We start from the raw sequence: 25,816 nt of genomic DNA, 5'->3' as shown, positions 1-25,816 counted from the left end.
TCGGTATGCTTCTCTCAACATTCTTTATTAATAAAATGTGTTTCAGTGTCAAAATTTTTCATTTTTTTCTTCATTTTAATTAGTTGATTCTTCCTTTGCCCGTGGGTCTAAGGACAGTTGTACCAGACATTGGACAAGGTCCGCCCAGAACGAGTAGTAATGACTCTTGCTGTTCTGCTTGGTTCATCGATGTTATAGTATTGATCTAAATAAAAGAGAAATCCTTTTTTAATTAAAAAGAAAACAAAACACCTGAACTAAAAATAGGGTTTTTTTTTTATTATTACACTCAAAGACAGTGTTTGTCAATTTAATATCAGAAATGTTTAGATTAATTAATTTGAATTTACAAAAAGAAAATTGCTTTCCCATACTGACCTTTCACCATCTTTCCATAAAATTAGGTTCATCTCTCCTTTTTCACGGTAAGAATTTGAGAAAAACTAAGTCTAAAAAATTATTCACTTGTTTTATCCTTTAAAAATATTTTTGACATTTATATAGGTAGAATAACTTAGATTTCTGAATTTTTCTAAGAAAAGTGTCCCAGGTAATATAATTGAATTAATAAAGTTAGTTTCTCAACTTCTTTGTGATCTTCATGACTGTGTAGTGATGCAAATCAGTAATATTTTGTGGCACAAGACCTCCTATAAATGCCACAGGCAGTAGAAGTAAAATACTGTTTTTAGTAGTAGTTTTACTCAAGTAATATGTTTTATTATACTAGGCTTTAATCTCATGAAGGATAGTACAGAATTGAATTGTAGCACATTCAGTTCAGTTGAAAATAAAGTGAAAATCTAAACTTTCTCTTTTTCAGAGCAATTAGAATAAGTATAGTTTAACTTCTCATGTTTAGTCACCATTGAACACTCGTGGTTTTGCTTTGATTATATTATTTCAGAGATTAGAGCACATCTGTAAGAACCTATGAAGATTTTACTTAATAGCTTACCTTTAGAAAAGGCATAATAATCATAGCCATCAGGTTTTCTGGTGTTGGGCAGTGCTATAGCTGAAGTAACCACATTTGGAAATCCTCTCCAGTATAAACTCATTTTAACTTCATTATGGAGGAAACCTGTAGATTTAAAGAGATCAGACTGAAAAACAATGTACTATAGGAAAGAGCAGCCATTAGGCAGACCTGGGTTTGAATCGCAGTTTGGTGACTTAGTAGCACTACTTTGGGTGAGTTATTTAACTTAAGTGCCTTAGTTTTTACTCTCTCTGACATGGTACAAATACCTACCTTACAGGACTCTTCTGAGGTTTACAGATTTGTATGTAATGTTCTTGGTAAGAGGTACCTGATAAGTGGTATTAATTACAATGAACAAACCTGAATAAACATTTCTTTACTCACACACACAAAGAAAGTATTGATCTGGTCCTCCACTGAGTTGGATTGATGTTTTACATCAATACGCTTTCAATTATTAGAGCTATTTAGTCACTGCATTCAATAAGCTTCATTCTGTAAGAAACTGTATTACATCTGTTTCATGTGCAAGAATTTTTGACACAGTGAGAAACATTACCTTTGTCTTGATAAGAGACTCTGATGGGTGAATAGCGAATTCTGATGGTGTGTGTTTGAGAAGGTCCTATGGCGCGTTCAAAGCGACGTCTCCTAACCTGTGTTGTTTCTCCATACACTGAATAATTGATAGCAGGCCTTCTACCAGTGCACTTTCTGACGGGTTCCTGTTTATAAATATACTGCTGAATGCCGCCACCTATTATGTATTAGAAAATCACATATAATAATGAAAATTAAGCTTAATCCTCCAAAAAGGTGGAAAAGAGCTTTTACAAGATAGAGGAAATGATCAAGGTCTTTCATAAAGTATGTCCAGACATTAATGACCATTAGTCCAAGGGTATTATAAAATAATTACTGAGTCCTGAAATCCTTCCTGAATGAACAAAACCAACAAATTGTATATTTGTATATTTAACTTTGTTTGAAAGTAAATGATGACACTTACATTAAGGACCTGAACATTCAAATGAAATTGTAATTTGTATGCTGAGAGCTCTAAATACTCCTTCCTGTCCTCAGTTTTTTCATTGAAAATATCTGAGTCCAGCCATTAAAGATCTTTTGACAGTAAACCCAGTAATAAATGAAAATATTGAATAAAATTTCCCAGACAAATCAACTCTTAAAAGTTTTGTAATCTTGTCAATTATGTAACACATACCTCTCTTGAAAAAATACACAGATTCAGGTCTTTCCTTGTATTTAGCTATGGAGAGAGCTGCCACTATTTTTCCATTTAGTCCTCCAAATCCTTTTACAATTTGTTTGGGATACCCTGCATCTTTTATGTCATTGGTGAAACGCCAGTACTGAGAATCCTGATAATTCAACAGAGGAAATGATGTTAACAGCTTCGGAATAAAAAGGTTAGGGATTCATTCTTAGACTTAAATATAGGGAGAAAGTTTTAACTTCATTAAGTGAATAAATTAGCCTGTAATGTTACCACGTTGTTAACTTTTCAGATTAAATTTTGATGATAGAATAGCTTAATAAAATATGGAGACCCTTCTGAAGTAGAGGTTAAGCTGATTTATGCTGTTATAATAAAGAATAGCTTGTTGCTGATTTCTCTGAAAAAAGATATTTTTCTTACCTTAAAGAAGAAAGTTTTTCCTTCACAGTTGCACCTAGTAAAAACAGTATCAATGGGGGAGGGAATACCCCAAACTTCAGTAATTTTACGAGCTGGAGATGGTGGACTGAATGGACTTAGCATCCAGAAATAATGACCTAAAATTGAAAGTGATCTATCAGCCTGTAAGCTGAATGAATCCCAATAAAGAAACCAAAATAAAAAAAAATTTAGTCTATCGTAAGAACAGATTGAATAAATAAACATTACGTGACAAGTTTAGTCAATACCATGAGGACTAGTATAGTTAGTATTTGAACATTTCTGAGAGTAGAGATTTCTCAAGTCTGAAGTTCAAGCCTTTGAAATATTTTAATTTTCCAGTTTCCTTAGAAACTTCTGGCTTTGTGACTTAACAGAAAGTCACTTCTCTCTCCATTTCTTTACCTTTTAGAACCAAGGAGTTATAATTCAATGACTGCCAAAATCTCTTTAGCCTCTACTGTGCTAGTCTATGATTTGTTTCCGGTCAGATTTAATTAAAATATAAGAGGACTGGACCAGCAGAAGGCACAGCAGAGAATTAACAGGAAGTAACTGCTGCTCTGTTACACTCACACACAATGTAGCACTGTAGAAAACATCGCAATCAAGATGTTATTTTCAAGTAAAATAGAGCAGGTAATAGAAATCCTGATGTCGTTTCATTTGATACGAAATCAAACTATGAACTACCTTTTCATTCTAATGGAACGAAAAATCTTAGTAGTATCTCTTCAAGTTCTTTGTTTTGTTTGTCTCTCCCAATATGTCCAATTTTGTTAATCTTATATTTTGGTTATTACTCTCAGGTTCTCATAATACTGTGTGAGGTACGTTCATCAATCAGTTTCCCTCCAGAAAGCTTAACCCAAACTTCCACTTTTCTTTGGTTCTCCCAAATGCCAAGAACAAAATGAAGAGCAGAAAAAGAAATACGTGCATAGCTCACCTCGAAATGCAACCAATGTTCCATTGCGCAAAGCAGTCAGCCCATCTACTGGCTTACCGTTGCATAAATTAGTCTCATCTAAAACAAAAAATTAAGCCAAGATAAAAGAAAATGCGAAAAGTGTTCACATTCTTTTCAAATCCTCCCACAGTGTTGTTTTCCTCTGTTCACCTTTTCCTCAGCCTTTGAAGGGACTAGTGGGAGGTGTGTGTATTTCAAAAATGAAAAAGAAGAGAGAGATTTCATAATTGTTTTACTTAAAAGTGATCATTATTCAAAAAGTAATATATAAAAATAAGTTACGAATTGGAATAGGCCAGGCTACCCATTATCTACATGTATTAGATAATTATAGGATGTTTGATCCCAACACAAAATTCCATTTTTCAGTTCGGATTGCCTTTGAGACTTGGTTTGGTAAAGAATAATATTGCAGGTTTTTGCTTTGCGTTATACTCTTTTTTTTTTTTTAATTTTTTTTTTCAACGTTTATTTATTTTTGAGAGAGAGAGGGAGACACAGAATTGGAAACAGGCTCCAGGCTCCGAGCCATCAGCCCAGAGCCTGACGCGGGGCTCGAACTCACGGACCGCGAGAGCGTGACCTGGCTGAAGTCGGACGCTTAACCGACTGCGCCACCCAGGCGCCCCGCGTTATACTCTTTTAAGGATAGACTTCCACTTAAGTATTTTTGACATTCTATACACTGTGTCTACATATAGATACAGATGCACTAAGTTCCTAGCACACTAGGTTATTACATGATTTTCCAAAGACCAAATAACCTTACTACAATTACTCCTCTGCTTACCTATGGAGAAGCTGTAAAACTCCACAAGTTAACAAGTTCAGGATTCTAGATAATGTACTTCAATAGAGTGATACTAACTTGGCATTCTGGTCCAAATAAATTTAACATTACCAATTTTAAAACAAAGTAACTGATGCTTGTTACCTGAAAGCATGGAGTTGATGGCAATGTCTTGATTGGATCCTCTCACTAAGATATCCGTGCCTGGGATAAATATAGGAGTTAACACAGGGGGCCTGAGGATCACGTGAGGTTTTTCTCCTGCGGCATCTCCATCCTTACTTGGCTTTACTTCAACGATTTCTGAGTTAGGTGTTTGGTTGGGGCTGGTGGTAGTTTGGAGAATGGCTTTTGTGGAAGAGGTGGGGTGTAATTTGGGCACTGTCGATGTAGTCATCCTTGGGGGAGTTGGTGTAGTCTTTGGTTTTCTCCCTTTAGGTATCGTGTTTGGCTTTTTGGTAGAAGTGGGCTTTTTTGGTGCTTTGGTTGGCTTTTGGGATTTAGGAGTTGACACTTTAGGATTAGCTCTGTCTTTTGGCGCAGCTCTGGTTTCTTCGGGTTTATTCATAGTCTCTTCAGATGTAGTTGCCTTTTTTGTTGTAGTCATTACTTTGGGTGCAAGAGTTGTGGCTTGAGGAGTATTTTTGGATGATGTGGATGATGTTACTTGTGTGGTTGTTCTTGTTTTGGAATCAGTGGTCTTTTCTTCTGTCGGAGTTGATGTAGGTACAGCGGCCATAATTCCAGGTGTCATGTGTATGTCTTTTTCTGTTGTTTTGTCTTTAGCTGTTGTAGTGATTTCAGGTGTGGTCACTCCAGGAGCCTTAGTTACAGGTATAACAGGTTCTTTGGGACTGTTTTCAAGAGCCTTTGGTGTGGGTTCTTTGGGAAACTCAGGAGTTGATTCAGCAGGGTTTTTGGGAGTGGTGGGAGGCTCCATGGTGGTTGTAGTAGAGCCCTCTGAGTTGGTTGGAGCAGGTGTCTCAAGAGAAGCTGGAGTGGGCTCCTTGAGAAGTTTGGGGATGGGCTCCTTGGTGGTGGTGGGAGCAGTCTCCTTGGGGACTGTGGGTGCAGGCTCCTTGGGAATGCTGGGAGCAGGTTCTTTGGGGGCTGTGGGTGCAGGCTCCTTGGGAATGCTGGGAGCAGGTTCTTTGGGGGCTGTGGGTGCAGGCTCCTTGGGAATGCTGGGAGCAGGTTCTTTGGGGGCTGTGGGTGCAGGCTCCTTGGGAATGCTGGGAGCAGGTTCTTTGGGGGCTGTGGGTGCAGGCTCCTTGGGAATGCTGGGAGCAGGTTCTTTGGGGGCTGTGGGTGCAGGCTCCTTGGGAATGCTGGGAGCAGGTTCTTTGGGGGCTGTGGGTGCAGGCTCCTTGGGAATGCTGGGAGCAGGTTCTTTGGGGGCTGTGGGTGCAGGCTCCTTGGGAGTGGTGGGTGCAGCCTCCTTGGGGGCTGTGGGTGCAGATTCCTTGGGGGTGGTGGGTGCAGCCTCCTTGGGGGCTGTGGGTGCAGGCTCCTTGGGGGTGGTAGGTGTAGGCTCTGTGGGGGCCGTGGGTGCAGGTTCCTTGGTGGTAATAGGAGCAGGCTTGCTGGGGGCCATGGGTGCAGGCTCCTTGGGAATGCTTGGAGCAGGTTCCTTGGGGGCTGTGGGTGCAGGTTCTTTGGGAATGCTGGGAGCAGGTTCCTTGGGGGCTGTGGGTACAGGCTCCTTGGGAGTGGTGGGCGCAGGCTCCGTGGGGGCCATGGGTGCAAGCTCCTTGGGAATGCTGGGAGCAGGTTCCTTGGGGGCTGTGGGTACAGGCTCCTTGGGAGTGGTGGGCGCAGGCTCCGTGGGGGCCATGGGTGCAAGCTCCTTGGGAATGCTGGGAGCAGGTTCCTTGGGGGCTGTGGGTGCAGGCTCCTTGGGAATGCTGGGAGCAGGTTCCTTGGGGGCTGTGGGTACAGGCTCCTTGGGAGTGGTGGGCGCAGGCTCCGTGGGGGCCATGGGTGCAAGCTCCTTGGGAATGCTGGGAGCAGGTTCCTTGGGGGCTGTGGGTACAGGCTCCTTGGGAGTGGTGGGTGCAGGCTCCGTGGGTGCCATGGGTACAGGTTCCTTGGGGGTGGTGGGTGCAGCCTCCTTGGGGGCTGTGGGTGCAGGTTCCTTGGGGGTGGTGTGTGCAGGCTCCTTGGGGGCTGTGGGTGCAGGTTCCTTGGTGGTAATAGGAGCAGGCTTGTTGGGGGTGGTGGGTGCAGCCTCCTTGGGGGCAGTGGGTGTAGGCTCCTTTGGAGTGGTGAGTGCAGGCTCCGTGGGGGCTGTGGGTGGAGGTTCTTTGGTGGTAGTGGATGCAGACTTCTTGGGGGTGGTGGGTGCAGGCTCTGTAGGGGCCATTGGTGCAGACTCCTTGGTAGGTGTAGGCTCTTTGGTGGTGGGTGCAGGCTTCTTGGGGGTAGTGGGTGCAGGCTCTTTAGTCGTGGGTGCAGGCTTCTTGGGGGTGGTGGGTGCAGGCTCTTTGGTCGTGGGTGCAGGCTTCTTGGGGGTGGTGGGTCCAGGCTCTTTGGTCGTGGGTGCAGGCTTCTTGGGGGTGGTGGGTGCAGGCTCTTTGGTCGTGGGTGCAGGCTTCTTGGGGGTGGTGGGTGCAGGCTCTTTGGTGGTGGGTGCAGGCTTCTTGGGGGTGGTGGGTGCAGGCTCTTTGGTCGTGGGTGCAGGCTTCTTGGGGGTGGTGGGTGCAGGCTCTTTGGTGGTGGGTGCAGGCTTCTTGGGGGTAGTGGGAACAGGTTTCTTGGTGGTGGTGGGAGCAGGAGATTTGGTTGTAGTTTCAGCTTTTGGTGTAGATGTACTAGGAGCTTTGGATGTGGGTATAAAATCTTTAGCAGGTGTTTTCTCTGCACTTTGTTTCTCTTTAGGTGAAGTAGTCTCTTTTTCTCTATTTGAAGTCTGTTTATTCGTTATAGGAGTCTCTTTAGTTTCAACTGCTGTCTCCTCACTCGTTGTTGAAGATGTCTCTTTGGGTGTATCAGAATTAGGTGGAAGACTGGGTTTTGGATTTGTCGGTTTGACTGTTGTAATCTTGGGAGGTGTGGTAACTTTATTGCGTTGGGTGGTAGGAATGTCAGGAGTCGGGGTGAGCTTGACGTCACCATTGTCCAGTCCACTTCCATCTTCATCTACAACTGGTGGTTCAGGGTTAGGTTTCTTTTTAGGAGTTTTTTCCTTCTTGTTATCTTTTACTAGAAAAAAAAAATATGCACATTTTTTACTTTTGAATAGTTTTCCATAATGACCTAAAGAGCTCGTCCTTACCAGCTAGCTGTGTTGATAGCTGATCAAACTGCTTTATCTGTCGGCAAATTGCTAACCTGTAATTCATTAATTTGTTGTAAAATGGGAAATGATTAACTTATCTGATTGGGCTATTTTAGGGAATTGATGAGAAGGGATGAAAAAGCACAAGTAAAAGTCTATACTATTAATGTCTAGAAACAAGTGGCAACTCTGAAATTACCAACATGATCAACCACACGAATTCATCTCTTTATATTAATGTTCTTTGCCTCTCACTTCCTCCACTCCTTTTACTTCACACTGTTGAGTGCTGCACTCTTCCTTCTGGAAACCTAGTTCCAACATCTTCAAGATTAACTGTACCAATTGGCCTCGGAAGCCTCTACAACTACACCCCAGGAATGTGTTCCAGTCACTCCAGCGGTCCCTACTAATCTGTTTCCATACACACAGCTGTTAGCTCTTCCCTTTCCTCTGCCCACCTAAACTCAGCAGCCCAGGGATACAGAGAGGGGATTAGGATGCCATGGCAGCCAAAGACCTTGTTGAACAGGATTTCTCCTAGCAGCTACCCAAAGAGCACATCAAGAGCTCATCCCTGAGAGGAGTTCCATTTAACATGTATTGCACTTGCATTGTATGCAAGACTCTGGATGATTCAACGACTATTTGGCTATTCTGCCAGAGTAAAGGCTTCAGGGGAAATAACAACCACCCAGGAAATAGTTCTTTGAAACTCCAGTATCCAAAATTCAGTATTTCCTGGAGAAAGAGAATGTATTTTAGAATTTCAGGAAATTAAAAAAAAATAGAACAAAAGGAATCTTTTTTTAGGAGGTAATAGCCTACTCTGTGGGACAGTCTCTACTACAAAAAAAAAAAAATCAGCCAGATATGACATAATTTATTAGAAAAATAATAAAAAGGATCTGTAAAACGTGGTTAATAATATTGCCTTTCCCAGACATGTGTATGAGACTTTAATGGATTAACGTTTTAAAACACTTAAAGCAGCATATAAATGTGTGCAAAATAAAATAAGGAAAAATAAAAGGGAAAGCAAAAACCACAAGGAACACAGAGGAAGGAGAAGAAAGAAAAATGATATCAGGTAGACAGGAATGAAAATCAAAAACCATAAATAATCATCTCCGGTGCCATCCTGTGTTTCCAGAGCTGCTGCTATAGCATCTTCTTATCCTTGGTTTTAAGAGTGCTTTCTTAGCTGCTCTGCACTAGTTTCCTATAGGAAGTTCTCATTAGTATCTTCTAAAATAATTTTTACAAATTATTTTTACAAATCTATACATGCCCCAAGTATTGAAATGTCCTCAAACCATTCTACCAATACGCATTGCTTTTAGAGAATTATTTTTAATATGGCATTGATATAGTCTTTGATCTTTATCAATGCTCAAACCTTTGGGTTTCTTCTTTAATTCTTTATTAGCAGCTGAATTTTTGGAAGACTTGACTTTCCGAATAGTTGAAGAGGAAGAGGAAGAGGAGGAAGAAGACTCTTGATTTTCAGAAACAGAATGTTCTATAAATCAAATAAAAAGGTTGATCACACCAACTGCAATTGAAAGCAAAAAACGCCAGTCCAAATACAATGAGAAATGTTGTTGACTGCTCTGCAAATGTCCGTGTTCTGCTTTTTTAATTTATCAGTAATATGATCAACTGCTCTTTAAATTTGTCAGTTAAAAGCCAGGTAGCTAAGCTTATCACAGATACTAGCAATATATATTACTTTCTCTCAAATTCCCCATGTCTCACAGAATCTAATTATTCTGCAGAAGATCTGGGCTTTTTTTTCCCAATGAGATTTGTCTTCTGATTACTGTAACCTACACCCATGCTGGGTTCAGTTGTAAGAAAAATATCTGAGGGTTTATAATTTGGCTTAAACTTTGACTTAAAAGACACTTTTTTAAGAAGTGTAATAAGCCTTTCATGACTCATATGATTCCCTTTTTCTATGAAGAGTCTTTTAAAAGTAGTTCACCTACAGCTTAGTCCATCTCAAAACCTTTTATTACATCTGTCATCTTCCTACCTTCTGTTATTTCCTCTGATTCTATAACTTTCTTAGTCTTCTTCTTGTTTGGTGATTTGGGTGAACGTTTGGTTGTTGATTTGATGGTTTGAGATGCTCCTGGAGCTGGAGGTACAGTCTTTGAAGATGGTGATGGGGGATTATGCACTGAGGCCAAGCGAGACAAGTCAGTTAACATCTTGTTGACATTCATCAGCAACTCTTAACTGTGAAAGGCATGGACGCATCTGGCTTCAAGAATAGAGGCTGGTGAAAACCAGTGTAGGCAGGCCCTTAGCCTAACACTAATTACCACAAAGTGATTAATTCTGAGGAGCATTGCTATAAAATATAAACCTGAATTCCAGCCCTAGCCCTGCAAGTCTCTACCCTTGTGACCTTGGGCAAATGAACTAACCCTTCTTGAATTTTGTTTTCAGATCTGCGTATTGATTTTATTCTAGATGATTTCTGAAGGTGTTTCTCTGCCTAAAAAATACCTGACTCTAGGGGCACCTGGGTGACTCAGTCAGTTGAGAGTCCTACTCTTGATTTCAGCTCAGGGCATGATCCCAGGGTCATAGGATCGAGCCCTGCATCAGGCTCCACACTAAGCATAGAGCCTGCTTAAGATTCTCCCAATCTTTCTCGCTCTCTCTCTCCTAAAACAAAACAAAACAACAACAAAAAAAACCCTCAACTCAACTCCATACCTTATGCCAATCTTCTATGATGGTAAAAATAATTACTGCATGTGAATGACAGGTATTTGTGCTCTCACAAAGAGAACTATAATAAGTACATTTGTCCTGTTTTCATATTCATTTAAATAAAATGATGCCAATCCACCTTTCTTCTTTCTAATTACAAAAGCTGTACATGAATATTTAGTCTTGTAAACAGTTCACACCTTCACATTATGCTTTTCTCGAAATGTGTTGCCCTTCCCCAAGTTAAACAACTGTTAATGGTTTGGTGTGTATATTTGAAACCTTTTCTCACCCGTCCTCCTACCCTTTCTGTGTCTAGAAGAGAAGACAAGGGACGTGTTTTGATCATTAGGAACCAGAAGAAAAGGAAAGGGACTTCTAGAGGATAAGAAAGCAGAGGACAATGAGATGTTCTGGGTAGAGGGAGTTGTGATAAATCCTGCTGCTCTGACTAAACATCCCAGAAACTCCTGCCCGTGCAGTCTCCGTGAGCTGACCACCCCACACCTTCCTCTATCTTCCCCCAAACAGCTCAGTTCTGCCATGTACTAGCTCATAATCTTGAGCCAAACAACCTCTTGGACTGTTTTTTCACCCACATTTTTTCAGCGCTTGAAACGCTATGATTTTGAAATGTATAGATGCCTACCAGCCGTGTCTATAGCAATCCCGAAACAACTAAGAGGTGTGTCGTACGATGGTTCAGTTGTTATTTGTAAAAAATGAAGTATTGAAGCTCTGGGTGGTTCCATTATTTTCACTTGAGACCCTGACTATCTTTGTGAATTCTGTAAATGAAGCATGACCTTCATCAAATTTGTTGTTGTTGAGTCCTACTTAAACCTCAAGTAATCTGACCCAGCACCCGGTAGTATGGTCTTTAGCACGTTCTTTCAATGCTTCATCACTCTCTACCCAACCTTCCTTCCCACTCATCTTCCATCCAAAATAAATTCTTTTTTGTTTCACAGCCAAAACCATTATCAGGGCAATGAATAAATATGTATCCTTCATCATGGGTCCTTCTGAAAGCTGCAGGAACTCCACACTCAGTTTTTGATTATGAGGGTGTTGTCTCCATCATTTTTGGACTGCTTTCCAATGAAAACATTGACCAGTTAAGAAATATCCCTCAACTATGCTGATAAACAGTTTTTTACCCTATTTCTCCACTGTTCAAAAGAAGCAGGACGTACAGTCTTGTTTAAATAGAATAAGATTATGCAAGCAATGCTTATTTTCACTTTTACCTTCACAAATATCATTGTTTCAACAAAGTATAATTTAAGAATAAACATTTGGTAAAGAAAAGAATTCATTATTTAAGTCTTTTTTAAACTGTTTTGGAAAATCTGAAGTTTTATTATACTCTCAGATTAGTTCTCCAGGACCTATAACCAGAGAGGAGGATTTTAAAATGGAGCAATATCCCTTTTTTATTGACTCTATCACACACAGGGATTTAGATGGAGATGACCATGGGCTCCAGAGATGAGAAGGGACATACAACAGACGGTTGACAACTTCTCGGTAGGTTTGCCTATAACTTTAGTGTCTTTAATCAAACTCCTAAATTTACAAGTTTAGAGAAGCTGTGTCATTCTGTCCTTCAATATACACTCAAAAACTCTGAAGCCAAAAGCACAGCTAACTCAAAGGACTGCTGACTTTGTGGGGTCAGCACCGTTAGGGTGAAACAAGAAATCCTGGAATGAGCTGGTTACTGTTAATTGCACCTGAAATTGAACCACACCTGAGGAAAAAGTATGTGCACTCAGCCCCTATTCTCTCTATTCCTCAACCAGCGATCTCTGGAGCTCCTGGAGACTGGCAGAACCAGGCAGTGCTGTTGGAAGAGGCTTTCCTTCATCAATTCATCTTGGTGAAGCAAAATTAATATGAAATGGCTTGTGCTAGTAAAATCAAGTCCTTGGGTGGAGTGCATATTGGACATTATCAGCAAAGGTAAGGTAGGTGCATAGATCGGGCTGTACTGAGAGGCGCTGACTGATACCACGATGCTTACCTTTTCCACAAAAATTCTCATAATCGGAACAGCACTTGCCATACTTCTTACATTCCGAGTCGCAGTCGCACTCCCTCCCTCTTGCAAAGGACTCAAAGCAGCGGCCTTTACAGGAAAGCTCTATCCAGAGCAAAACAAAACATAGATTACTGATTATGCAGCCGCAGCCACACCCATATACTGATAGCCATTTCCCACCTTATAGCTGCCTAGACTTCCAAAAGTGCATTTCTGAGTCTTTTATTTGAAATTTGGAAAATACACGGTTTTCTAAGTGGAGAAGTCAGGAAGGAAATATGGTGCCTCAGGGAAGCTTCTCTTGCCTTTCAAGACTCTAAGAGACACCCCAGTGCTGAGTCATTTCACATACGGACAATGGAAAAGTGGGAACCCTTCATATGAAATCCCCCCATCCTCTCCATGTCACACCACTGCTTTGTAATAGATGCTTATTAAGTGAATGTTCAGATCCTACAATATTCCAAAGAGCTGGCATAATATAGATGGGTCACTGTTTAGGCTCAGAAATCATTTATAATGCAGAGACTTTTATTATGATGAACTGGGCAACATGTGGCGTTGAAAGATTTCAGCCTAATCCCGTGGCATGGATTATACTTGCTCATTTCAAAATAAGCCTTGGTTAGAGACACAATAACTTTACCAAAGCCTCTTTGAAATTATCACCTTCAACAACACATAATTGTACAGCAGTATATTTATCAACTTCACATACAAATTCTAAAGTAAACATAACTTTGAACCACTTTTAATGATAATTTTCATAAATTGGATATGAAATGCCCGTGTTAACAAAATGATCTAAAAATGCGTTCAGGTGAAATACCACCCATCATTTAAAATTCTGACCCTTTGGGTTTTAACTGAAATTCCTCATAAGACACTAATGCTTCGTACTTAAAGTGACTTTTTTCAGACAATTTAGAAACATGTTTATATCAAACAGTCCAACAGTAGATAAGATTATTTTATATCCATGGATTCTTTTGATGAAGCTATGGAAGAACCCCATCACTAAGCAGTTATATCTCTGATTGGTAAGTGAATAGTACTCATTACTATTTACTTGATGACTCCTGAGTCACAGCATTCTCTATTTGCAACAAGATATTTTACTTGGACTAGTCAATAACCTTGTGCACCTGTCAGAGTCCCAGGCTCCCCTCCTCTTCCCTCCCCCAAGAGTCACGAGCTTTGACACCATCCTTAGGTACAGCACGCTGCAACATTTATGCAAGGAAGGGAAAGGCATTTAAGCAAAAAGAAGCGCAGTAGTGTGGAAACAGCACTGGAAGGGGCTGCAAGGGGACTCACAGAACAGCGCTGCTTGGCAGGGGAGACACTAGCTGTCAGGACTTACCCACAGTGCAGACTTTCTTGAAATCAGGGCAGCACTCCATGTAGTGTTGACAGTTATAATCACAGTTGCAGGTGGCATCTCTAGAATACCCTTCCCCACATCTCCCTGCACAGCTTGGTAAATCTACAATTATACAATACTAGGGTAAACATGGCCAAACCACTTTACAGAAAGGAAGGGGTCTAATGAGGAGGACAAAGCCATTTGGTCAGGGAGAATTTTATCAATTGGAAAAGGTTGGGGATGATGGTTAGCAATGGGTCCAGGTGATCTTTGCCTGATCTCTGATGTGACCTTGATCATGCCACTTCATTCTTCACCAGACTGAGAAGATAAATACACTTTTGAAAATGAGGCAAAGGTAATGGCTTTGCATAAAGAGGGTGATATTCGGGCAGTAGTGGGGTTGGGGAGCTGTGGTGCGGAGAGCAGCCACAGCTCAGCTGAGGCTGCAGCTAAACTGATGGTTAGTTGACATTTATGGAGCATCTCTGTATCTCTGTGCTGTTATCTCTAATGTTTATGAAAATGTTACCAGGAGGGTATTAGTAGCCCCTTTTGAGAGATAAGGCAGCTGAAACACAGAGATTTTAATAACTAGCTCAAGAATACCTGGTTAGTTAATGGTTCCAGGATATATGTATTACAGATAAATTGTGTTACCTATAATACCTATAATAAATATGTGTTACCTATAAATTATTCATACTGACCTCTTTCACTCTCCGAAGTGTCCTGATTTGGATAATAAGTTACATGGTCACCTAGAACTTGAACTCTGATATATCTGATTCTAAAGCCAACACTATTCCCACCCAATCACATTGCCTCTCATCCCTCATGTTGAGTTTAAAACAAGCTGGTTAGGCCAGCAAAAACTTCCCTAGGCTTCCTCCTCCTTTTACTGGTGAGGATAACCGGTTCTTTAAATGTTGAGGAAGTGAGGGGCGCCTGGGTGGCGCAGTCGGTTAAGCGTCCGACTTCAGCCAGGTCACGATCTCGCGGTCCGTGAGTTCGAGCCCCGCGTCAGGCTCTGGGCTGATGGCTCAGAGCCTGGAGCCTGTTTCCGCTTCTGTGTCTCCCTCTCTCTCTGCCCCTCCCCCGTTCATGCTCTGTCTCTCTCTGTCCCAAAAATAAATAAAAAATGTTGAAAAAAAAAAAATTAAAAAAAAAAATGTTGAGGAAGTGAGATGTTTACAACCACAGATACAGAGAAGACAAAATGAATAACTGTTCAAATAGCATCTGGGCATGAATATAAAGGTCAGAGTTATTCTGGGTGAAAAAAACAACAATATGAACAAAAGCGTAGCTATCCTCAAATATATTTCTGAAAGTCATTTGGAAAACACCTTCCTGAGAGATAAAACCACAGAAATGTCACAATCGAATCCGTCTCTGGAATAGAAATTGGCAGGTGCAATGTCCTAAATCCATAGAGGGACGTTGAAACACACTGAAAAAATCTCAAAATAATGAGTCTGGGAAACTGAAAGTCTTCACATGCAAAGAAAATAGTAGATATTAGGACAACTTTCACAACCTTTTGCGTACATATGTGCACAATACATACAAAAACGCATATATAGTGTATGTATATAAATACATATATTATATATAAAGGAAAAAGAATGAGAAATTGAGAAGGCGAGAAAAGCAGACAACACAACATTAAAGTCTATTCTTTCGTAATTAGCAGATTTCTGAATGAGGAAATCAATTATCTTTATAGGAAAAGTTTAATTTCATAGACTAAGTGATTGTCCTACTTTTAACACTGTTAATTTTAAAGATAATTTTACATTCATTCATTTAAAGGAGAGTAAAACCATTTTGGAGCACAATTGATCTTATTCCAGAGGAAAGGTAGATTAGGAAATGCTCTCAGTGTTGTGAGCCTTGTAATGCTATCGTAAGACAGCAGAGGAGTCTAAAGATAGTGTAGAGGCCATGATTCCTTATTAAACGTTCACATGTGCTTCCATGTGTTTTTCCATCTTATCTTAGTGATTCGGAAACTATGTCCACGTCAGGAGATTATCTCTTATGCTTAGGTTTATGGGAATTTTAACTATTTTCCTGGAAATGCCTATTCTATAAATGCAATTTCACCATAACAAGCATGCACCTTGATTTTTCTTCTCTCAGGTTTTGCTTATCAAAGAAAAACAAGGATATGAAAATCCGAGGTTCAGTATTATTGCCATTATTCAACTTTGATCGCATGCTAGAGACATTTGCTAAGGTGATTGTACTGGATATATCTTAACATTCTCTAAATGTCAATGACAAGAACTGTTCATCCAGGACAGTTTTTAGAGTACTGTGAATAGTTCAATATTATAATATAAGATGACATTCACACAAGTAGAGTCCATTCCCGGATGAATAGTTCTTGTAAGAAACAGAGCACTTTCAAGATTAATCCAAGGCCGTTTGAAACATTGTCAATGCTCACTTTACCATGGTGCCTAGTTCTACAGATCCTGAAAGAAGCTAGCAATAATTTATTTGATGTAAAATACTCATTAAATTTACTGGAAACATGTGAGCAAAAATTACATGCCATTTAAACGTCATTCTTTTCAGTTCATCTGATGATACTGTATCACAATAGCACAGTTTTATCATGTGTCCGTGGTTTCTTTTTTACTTTTGGAGTCACCACAAAAATGAGTACAAAAATTAGTCTATAGAAAAGCTCCAAACTTGAAAGGTTTCATAAGACATGAGAAAAAGTAAGAATTCCAAAATGCTTAGAAATGTTGCATATGCTTTTACATAATTTTAAAACTATACTATACATTAAATTCAAACAAATGGACGTTTTCAGAAATCTGTTTTTCTTTTGTTGTCATAATAGTCAAAACAGAATGATTAGCAACAGTTGTTAAATAAGTCTTTTTGGTGGTTAAGCTACCTTGAGAAGAAACTTGCTGAATCAAGAAAACAGAAAGCAGCAGCAAGTACGTGGGAAGTATTTTCCACTCCATGTCTGTTTCCAGGTACTGAGACCTCACTGAAAAGAAAAGAAAAGCATCAGAAAACTGCTCTTTAATCTCACCACTAATTTATGCCCATGTTACTTACGGTTTCGGTAACTTTTAAAACGTGGTTTAATGATAAAACCATCCCACTCTTGAAACAAGACTTTTAAAGATAACGAGCTTTAATTCTACTGTAAATATTTCACCATCTTATGCAGAAGAAATCATGAGTCACCATCTCAATCATGTTATGGTCCATGTTAATACTTTAGAATTCTCCCAAATGAAAAACAGCCCTATCTCAAACTCCATTTAAATTATAGTATATACTTACAGTGCAAGGTTGAAATCCCAGCTTACAGAGAAAAAATAACCAGCTTCAGTAAAATTTAATTTAACAAACACAGGAGTGGTCATTCCAACTTTCCCTTAACTCTCCATATAAATTTGTAAGCTTCCAACAGGTGTATTGTGTAGCTGTGATCCTTTTCAAAACTTTCCTACTCCTGTCCTTAAAAACTGTTCTCAAACTTCTTTAATAAAGCATAGTCCTATTGAATTGAAAACACATTTAATTCCACAAAGCGAGTTACCTTTGACACTTACCCGTAAAAGCAATAGTGAGTTTTTCCAATGTTCTGGAAGTCTTATATATCAGTGCAAATATATTGGGATGAACCAATTAGTCCAAAGGTTAGACAGAATCAACAGTGACAACGCTATGAAATCAAACTTTCCTCATTTGTTGGAAGAGGGCCCAGACAACTAGACTTAGGCAACATCTGGAAAACACTTCCATTAAGAAAAATGACTACTACAAAATAAATTTAGGATTATTGGCCAGAACACACTTCTAATTTCTGAGTGAAGTGAACAAATTGTTCTGAGATGGTAAATAGCTCTGGCAACTTCTGACTAGTGTATCAAAGCAGCAACTTCAAAATAGTCAAGTGTGGGTATCACTTCTTCCTCCCCCCCCCCCCCAGTTAAGTCCAGCAAAGAGTGATTTTGAAATTTATCTACTGTTAGATTGTGGTCCAACTTTTCTTAACTTATGCTATTAAATCAAATGTACATTTCCTTTCTTGAGTATTTTCATTTTCACCAAGCACAGAAAATAGGCTCTTAATTGCCTCAAGGTGGATGGTCTGCAAGGGTGGATTTTCTAGCTTCCCTTACCATGTAAAAACCTTCTTCAAAACTGTAGCCTAACAGACTCTTAAATACAGAGAACAAACTGAGGGTTGGTGGGTGGGGTGGGGGGGATAGGGGAAAATGGGTGATGGGCATCGAGGAGGGCATTTGTTGGGATGAGCACTGGTGTGGAATGTAAGTGATGAATCACGGGAATCTACCCCCCAAACCAAGAGCACACTATATACACTGTATGTTAGCTAACTTGACAATAAATTATATTAAAAACAAACAAAACAAAACAAAAACACCGTAGCTATCTCCCTTCGCCCCTTTATTTAAGCACAGCAGCATTTGGGAAAAGGTCTTTTAAATTATTAATTTAGATTCCTTACCACAGAAAATGTGAACTATCATCTTGTGGAGCTAAGTCAGCTCCACTCAAGGTCTTACCTCAGTTTGATATGAAATGTTCCTGTTAAAATCCTATCTAGCTACATAAGGCTGAGCTTGTGTCTTTGTACCTCCCTGAAACTGGCCCAGATTAACCCCAACCACATCAAGAATCATAGTCAACAAATGTGCTACCTTTCACTGCAATAATCTGTTCATTTGTCTCCTTCCCAACCACCCCACCCCCTACAATCTCACTCCCACAGACTGCGGTTTCCCGAAGGACAACCAATGCCCGTGCCTTACCTCTGTTGCCAACACGTAGTCCAGTGTTTCACTGAGGTTGTGTGTTTAACATGAATGAGCTCATGGAACCAAACTGTTGTATTCTGCTGTGTGCTAGATACATGTAAACTAGCTGGGGACTGCATTGAAGCATCACAAGATGCCTTTGAGTTAAATATAATCCTCCACATTTTACGAATAAAATGAAGACCACAAAGAAAAATCTGTGACCCATGGAGGATACATAAGGAGTAGAAGCCAGAGCCAAGATCTGAACCCGTGTCTCTTCATTTAAATTCTCTCTTGCTTCTACTGTAATCAGCCCCTTTGGATCAACGCCATCACTCAGTACTTAATCATAGCACTAACATTTACTCCTTCATTTGTAGAGGTGGGTTTATGAGATTGTGACCTTTATTAAGACAGGGGTTATAATATAAGCATCCCTTTGGTTCCCACAATGCTTATTCTGGGCTAAATACATAATATAAAAAGATAATTTAGAGACTATCAGTTCACCTCTAAGTAATCTCCTTCCTCTGGGAATTACCTCTCCATCTGTAGGGATATTTCCCTTTTAGCCACTTTCACACATGTGATTTTGCCACAGCAACAATAGCTGGTAGGATGAGGGGAGGAAACCTGAAATAAAATAAATTGGGCCAATATGGTTTCCTATCCTGGAAATTTGGAACTGTAATTCGGAGATGACAAGTCTGTCCATGTAGGCCTGTAATATGTAAACTTCTGTCCATGGGCTAAAGAAGCAGAAAAAATCCTTATGAATCAAGAGGTGCAAATGAGAGAGCTCTGATAGCCTTCTAGTCTTGGTCATTCCTTGTTCCTGACTCCCACATGCCTCCTTGTTTGTATCTTTATGGCAGACTCCCCCTCTGGGGCTGAAGCTGGCTAAAGATACTTTCTGCTCCTTAAAATCACTAATCATTACAGAGTGGATGTATAAAAGATCCTGTTGGCTGGAACTGAACCAAATTCTCTGCTTAGCTTTACTGAGGTCAAGAGGGGTAAAGGAGCTAGAAGCTTTGTAACTTTTTCAAGTCAGACCTTGTTAGTTTCAAGTCAGACCAAGTCAGTTCCCTTGTTAGTTGTTCAAAATTCTGGGAATACCAAGAATATTAGACATACATATACACACAGACACATATTCTTAAAACAAATATAGATTGCTTTCTGATTATTGCATTTTAGAGTTATCTATTCTACCACTTTTCTTCTTTGGACAAATCTTACAATGATGCAAATGACATTCTTAAAATGATTAAAAAATCCGCTCTCGTAACACTTGCTCTGAAGTCCAGGTTCTATTCTAAAGTTGGAAAACTGACAAAGCAAAACACACACACACACACACACACACACACACACACACAATTGTGACCAATAATAACTTTAAACATATCCATTAATGCATTCTCATTTTCATCAAATATATTTTGCCTGTATAATGAAGTATGGAAAAGAATGAAATCCTTCATTAAATGTCAAGTTCATGAAGTTCAACTTATAAATACCTGATTTGCATAATTCTATGGGTAGTGAGACTATTTGGGTAAGTAAAGTTTGCCTTTAAGCCACGGAAGCATTTTAATTTTGTCTACTAAATATAGCTTTATCATGTAGACTAAATGCATCATTTTGTGACTATTGGGCCATTTAACCTTCCTTATTGATCACACAGCAATCATTCCATTAGGTGATAGGTACCCTTGTTGAGATCTCTTTTCTCATTAAAGGTATTTTTTTAATGGTCACCTAAATCTCATTTAACTGGGATGAAAATTATCCTAGGATTGGTTTTTGGTAGGGGGAGATGGGGAGAGGAGAGTGAAGAGAGATGGGGAGGACGTAAATAATACTGGGGCCGATATTCATCTTCTAGAGACGACCTTCACACAGTTCCTCCTCACAAGCGTCAATTTCTGTGGTTGGCAGCAACACAGTGATGCCTTCAGAGAACACTCAAATGTGCTTAGGGATATTTGCTCTGCATTAAATTATCCCAGACTGTGCTTTCTCCTTGGTGTGCTGTCTCCATCCCTGCCATTAGTCGTCACTTTGCCCTGTAACCACTGTGTCTGTACCTAGTGGCTTCTCTCCATCTTTCCACATCTTTGATGTGTTTCATTTTCTTCCAGCAGCAGCCTAGGAAAAATTGAAGCATGCCAGGGGAAAACCACAGATGCAGTCTTGCTCTTTATTGCCCTCATTTTGCTCACAATGCTGTTAGAGCACTCTAGAAGTGGAATAACTCCTCTCCTCTCACAGGGAACAGTGACCAGGATTTGGGGACTACCTCTGTATGTTCTGTTCATGGCATTTTCACATACTGGAAAGGGCTGTGGCTTTTTCTCTGAATGTTGATCCAAAGTCTGACCATTAGGTAAGAAAAGTATTATTGCATTTGCTTTGGAAGGGTGTGGCAGTCGCATAATTGCTCCCCATCTTTTGTACCTTTTTCTAGCTGCCCAGCGAGACATTATATTGCCCAGCTTCCTCTTCAGTAATGTGTGGTCAGATGACAGCATTTCCTCCTACAAAATGTGAATAGAAGAGATATGCACAGCTTCCACTCCACTTTCCCAACAGAAAATCACTTCATCTGGACTTCCTGTTTTCCTCTGTTCTTGCAAAAGGGAGGGCAGGCTTCAGAGACCAGCCTTCATCATGCAGACAAGGATGGCAGCCTGGGAATAGCACCGTTTATGGAACTCACAGGCACTCCCTTTCTCTGGACGAGTCAAGAGAGTTGTATAAAAGCAAATAAAACTTCATTTTATTTGGACAGCTCTAATTTGGGGTCTTTTCATTACAGCAACTTAGATATTACCTTAACATAGAAATCTTAGGAAATTCCCAACTATTAAAAATTTTTTTTAATGTTTATTTATTTTTGAGACAGAGACAGAAAATGAGCAGGGGAGGGGTAGAGAGCGAGGGAGACACAGAATCCAAAGCAGGCTCCAGGCTGTCAGCACAGAGCCCGACGTGGGGCTCTAACTCGAACTTGTCAACCACGAAATCATGACCTTAGCCGAAGTCAGATGCTCAACCAACTGAGCCACCAGGCGCCCCTGAATTTCCCAACTATTTAAAGGGCTGTATTCTAAAATTTGATTTGTATTCTGTACAGCAATGTAACGAATGAACTCTTGGTAATAAACTATTGACATTGGAAAGGGAGAAGTAAATTATTTTCACTCGTAGATGACATAATTGTGTATGTAGAAAATCCTTAGGAATCTGCAAAAAACTGTAAAAACTAATGAATTGAGCAAAATCACAAGATCAATAACAAAATCCATGTTGAGGCCTTTAATCCATGAACTGAGATGTGCTGCCTCTTTTGAATGTCTAAGAATAAGAGTTAATTTATTTATTTAGTCATACAATTTTTTTGGTGAGCAAAAAGTGCTCACTATATGCCAGCTCTAGTATGAATTGCTGGAGATACATGTATGTGCAAGAAAGAGCCTCTGGTCTCTAAGAGTTTTTGCTCTGGGAGTCAGACATTTAAATCAATAGTTCAAATCATATGTGGAAAAGAGGAAGCAATGTGGTGAACCACTGAAATTGGGCTTTGGCATTAGTCAGACCATTGTTCAAATCTTAGCCTCAAGATTTTCTACCTTATCCAATTCTCTTGACTTATCTAGTCCTCAGTTTCCTTGCCTGCAGAGTGGGAGCAGTAATTCCCATTATTATTTGGCACTGCAGAGATGCATCGGAGATGAGAGCAAATTATGTTGAATAATAGTGACATGTGCTCAATAAATTGTAGGTATTATGATTATGGTATGGTTACCATTCAAGAACTGTAGACAAACTGCTATGGAACCCTGGATGAGGAAGTGCCAGCTGCACTCAAGGAATTCTTCACAGAAGGCTGATGGCATGTAATCTGGGATCTGAAGTCTCCTACAGCCAGGAACAGGGGCAATAAGACAAAGACGGTGATAGTTGGCAAAACAATATAGCTCCTCCTTTTCATTCTTCTTGCCTATTTTGTTTTTTAGCCCTGGAAAATCTGACTTCTTTTTGCATGGAACTGAAGTGTAGAAGATAGAAAATGACCTTATAATCATTCTAATACAGGCTTTTTCTAGCAGACCATTTTAGTGACCTAATAATAATAGGGAATGTGTTGACCACTTACATGGCACATGTGTATGAAGTTCATTGAGCCTCACACGTGATCTTATGAGATAATTATTAGTATTAAACCCATTTTACCTTTGGGACAGTAACTTGCTTAAGAACACAAAACTAGACAGCCAATAGATGTTAAAGTAAGTATTTTAACCGAGGCTTGTCTACAAAGCCCATGATTTTAACCAGTTCCATGACCCATGTGCTGTAATATGCAGGGTTAATAAGTATTTTCTTTGTGCTCCTACGTAACTATATTTGTATTTCTCAATGGGATTTCACACTTAATATCCATCTTTCTCACTAGGTCAGAAACTTCTTAAGGTTCCAGAATGCTTATATCTTATTCATTTTGTAGCCCCCTCCTTTTTTTTTTTTTTTTTAATATCTGGCATAGTTTCTTTTTGTACATCATCAGTATTGATATTCTGCACATTCGAATCAACGTTAAGTTTACTGTCCTTCTCCTAATGGCCCCTTTGCCGTCATATCTCTGTTTTCTGGCACTTCTCGCTGTAGCATTGTGCTCATTCCAGTCTACCTTACCTGGATTCCAGATGTCAAGAAAGCTTACTGTGTGACAGTTCAGACAAAATCATTACAAATTTATTTTCCAGTAGCTAACAACATGACTAACTTCCACATAACTAAGTGTATGAAAGTGAATTGGGGTGCTACAATAACTCAGGGTGACAAATACTTGGGAAATAGGAAATTCGGAGAGTGGGAGCAAAGCCTGGGTGTGGTTGAAGAACCACAGATAGGTGGGACAGGAGGGAAGTCTCCCAAGAGACAGTGTGGAAGACATTTCATTGAGTCATTCCAAAGCAGGAACGCCAGGCTCTTCAAAGGTTTTGAATATCATGTCGTTTTGGCTGATTGTACGACATTGCATAATCATCCTTGTAAAACCCCTTTCCCTGCAATGGTAGCTAATTTCTGTCAAAAGGATTAAGAAGCAAGATATTTGCAATGACTTGTTCCTATGAAGCTTTTATTAAGCTTGATATGGAAAACCCAATCAGAAGCTTAAAATAAAACTCAACATTTCTCCCTTCTCTCCATCCTTTTTGCTGATGTCTCATGAAATTTGACACCAGAGGATTTTTTTCATCTCTGGGGGCTCCAAAGATGTTGGTTGAATGAATTAATGAATAAATGTTATTGCTAATGTTAATCCTTGCTCTAGCTTTCCCATGGACTAGGAAAGAGGCTTTGGTGTTTACAAACCCGTGGGTTCTTTGTGTATCAATTGGATCCCAAGAGTAAAGGGGCGGAGGGGCACTTGGCTGGCTCAAGAGCAAGGTACAGCTCTTGATCTCAGGGTTGTGAGTTTGAGTTCCATGTTGGGTGTGGAGATTACTTACAAATAAAATCTTTTTTTTTTATTTTTAATTTTTTAACGGTTCTTAAATTATTTTTAAAGTGTTTATTTATTTTCAAAGGAGAGGGAAACAGAGTGTGAATGGGGGAGCAGCAGACAGAGAGGGAGACACAGAACCCCAAGCAGGCTCCAGGCTCCAGGCTGTCAGCACAGGGCCTGACGTGGGGCTCGAACTCACACACCGTGAAATCATGACCTGAGTCAAAGTTGGATGCTTAACTGACTGAGCCACCCAAGTGCCCCCAAAATAAACTCTTCACACATGCAAAAAAAGAGTAAAGGGATGGAAAAAGGAGATGAAACAAATGGTTATTTATTTACCTTTCATTTGTACTCTGCTCTATCCCCAAAGGAAACATTTATGGCAGGGGCATTGATGGAGGCCAGGTCTTCTGTTTCCCCAAGTCCTCCTTGAAGTAGAGTAGCAAAGAGCTGTGCCATTTATGGAGGTGAACTGAAGGTCACGGTTGTGCCCCGCAGACTCTTATCAGGCTTTGGACAACACTCCCACCAACCGTGCACATTTACTGAGTACCAACTAGGTACCAGGCACTTATTCTCATTAAAGCTAAACAAACATAAACAAAAACAAAACAAGACAAAATTGCAAAGTAGGTTTTATGATTATTCTCTTTACAAATAAGGACAGTTCACTAGCTTTTCCTGTGAAAATGGCAGGAGCAGGATTCTGGCCTTTTGTTGTCTAAAAATTACAGAAGTAAATTTCTTTTACACTACATTCCAAGTTCTAACACTGAATTACTCTATAAGATAAATGTGCCTTCCTCCTTCATAGATGGGCTGAATTCAGCAGAATATGACAAGTAACTCTAAGCCTTTAGTTTTCTCTTTTTATTTAAATATAAAAATAGTTTAATTGATCGAAGAAAAGACTTCCTCTAAAATTTTACTACCCTAACACAACTATTTACATTCCTATATATGCTCTTCTAGAACTTGTCCCTATGAAATTAAAATTTTATAAATAGGTTCAAGACCAATAATTTATATTTTTAATTTTTTACTTATTGAATTAACAGACATGTTTATATTTCTTCAAAGTTGTCATGTTAATTCTTATATAATAGTCCATGTACTTGAGGGACCATAATTTAATTTCATTCAGGTGTATTGTAAGACTATTTTTTGGCTATTGTTTAACAAAAAATATGCATTTAGCTTTTTTTCTCTATTAAAGAAAACTCGGGAGCTCTCTGCAGAAAATACAAGTAACTTGTACTTTTTGTGTATTTTTGGAGGTTAGAAGAGGCAGTCACAGAAACAGTCTGAGCTTCAGGTATATAAACTTAAACTTTGGGTTCCAAAGAAATTTTTTATATCATGCAGCCTGTAATTAACTATTCCCCCAAAACTTTGTGTAATATATTAGGGAGTCTCCTCTTCCAGTGGCCAGCATACAAGTCCAGTCTATTTAAAAGAAATAGTTTCTCCTTGTCCTAATTTCTATACATTCCCTGATCCTATATACTATACTTCTTAGAATGTATTTGTCCTTAAATCTGTCTGGTTAACTATACAAATGAGATTGAGCATATCTTCATAATAAAATTGAATTTAGTAAATATCATTTTAATATCCTTAGAGTTAATATTTCTATTTTGTCTTCAC

General features: G+C 39.6%; 1 protein-coding gene across 6 annotated transcripts; it reads right to left on the bottom strand.

The window, feature by feature from the left end:
• Positions 1-4: 4 nt before the first annotated feature.
• Positions 5-17,554, bottom strand: PRG4 (proteoglycan 4). Of its 6 annotated transcripts, none has more exons than XM_086693081.1 (15): positions 17,431-17,554; positions 16,758-16,856; positions 13,838-13,960; positions 12,457-12,576; positions 9,742-9,888; positions 9,103-9,225; positions 6,836-7,627; positions 6,149-6,772; positions 4,571-6,076; positions 3,616-3,693; positions 2,646-2,782; positions 2,211-2,367; positions 1,545-1,742; positions 959-1,084; positions 5-205 (listed from the first exon to the last, which is right to left on the bottom strand). In XM_086693081.1, exons 2-15 carry the CDS (start codon positions 16,828-16,830, stop codon positions 108-110), a joined length of 4,302 nt encoding a protein of 1,433 aa, XP_086549207.1. In that variant the 5' UTR covers positions 16,831-16,856; positions 17,431-17,554; the 3' UTR covers positions 5-107. The 6 variants fall into 6 exon arrangements, with proteins under 6 accessions (XP_086549207.1, XP_086549208.1, XP_086549206.1 ...); XM_086693082.1 differs by having other exon boundaries at positions 4,571-6,340; positions 6,461-6,772; positions 17,431-17,547; XM_086693080.1 differs by having other exon boundaries at positions 4,571-6,772; positions 17,431-17,547.
• Between the last annotated feature and the right edge of the window lie 8,262 nt (positions 17,555-25,816).

Source organism: Puma concolor, chromosome E4 (genome assembly GCF_028749965.1).
Source record: "Puma concolor isolate L17-30 chromosome E4, mPumCon1.1.hap2, whole genome shotgun sequence".
Taxonomy (NCBI): domain Eukaryota; kingdom Metazoa; phylum Chordata; class Mammalia; order Carnivora; family Felidae; genus Puma; species Puma concolor.
This window is presented reverse-complemented; position numbering and strand designations above follow the sequence as displayed.

Bases quoted from the DNA above. Each gene is read 5' to 3' on its own strand.
- PRG4 (XM_086693080.1), bottom strand. From the start codon at position 16,830: ATGGAGTGGAAAATACTTCCCACGTACTTGCTGCTGCTTTCTGTTTTC. The intron at 12,577-13,837 runs GTAAGTCCTGAC...TGCTCTGGATAG, and splicing joins CAAGAAAGTCTGCACTGTGG to AGCTTTCCTGTAAAGGCCGC. The intron at 2,783-3,615 runs GTGAGCTATGCA...TTTCAATTTTAG, and splicing joins AACATTGGTTGCATTTCGAG to GTCATTATTTCTGGATGCTA.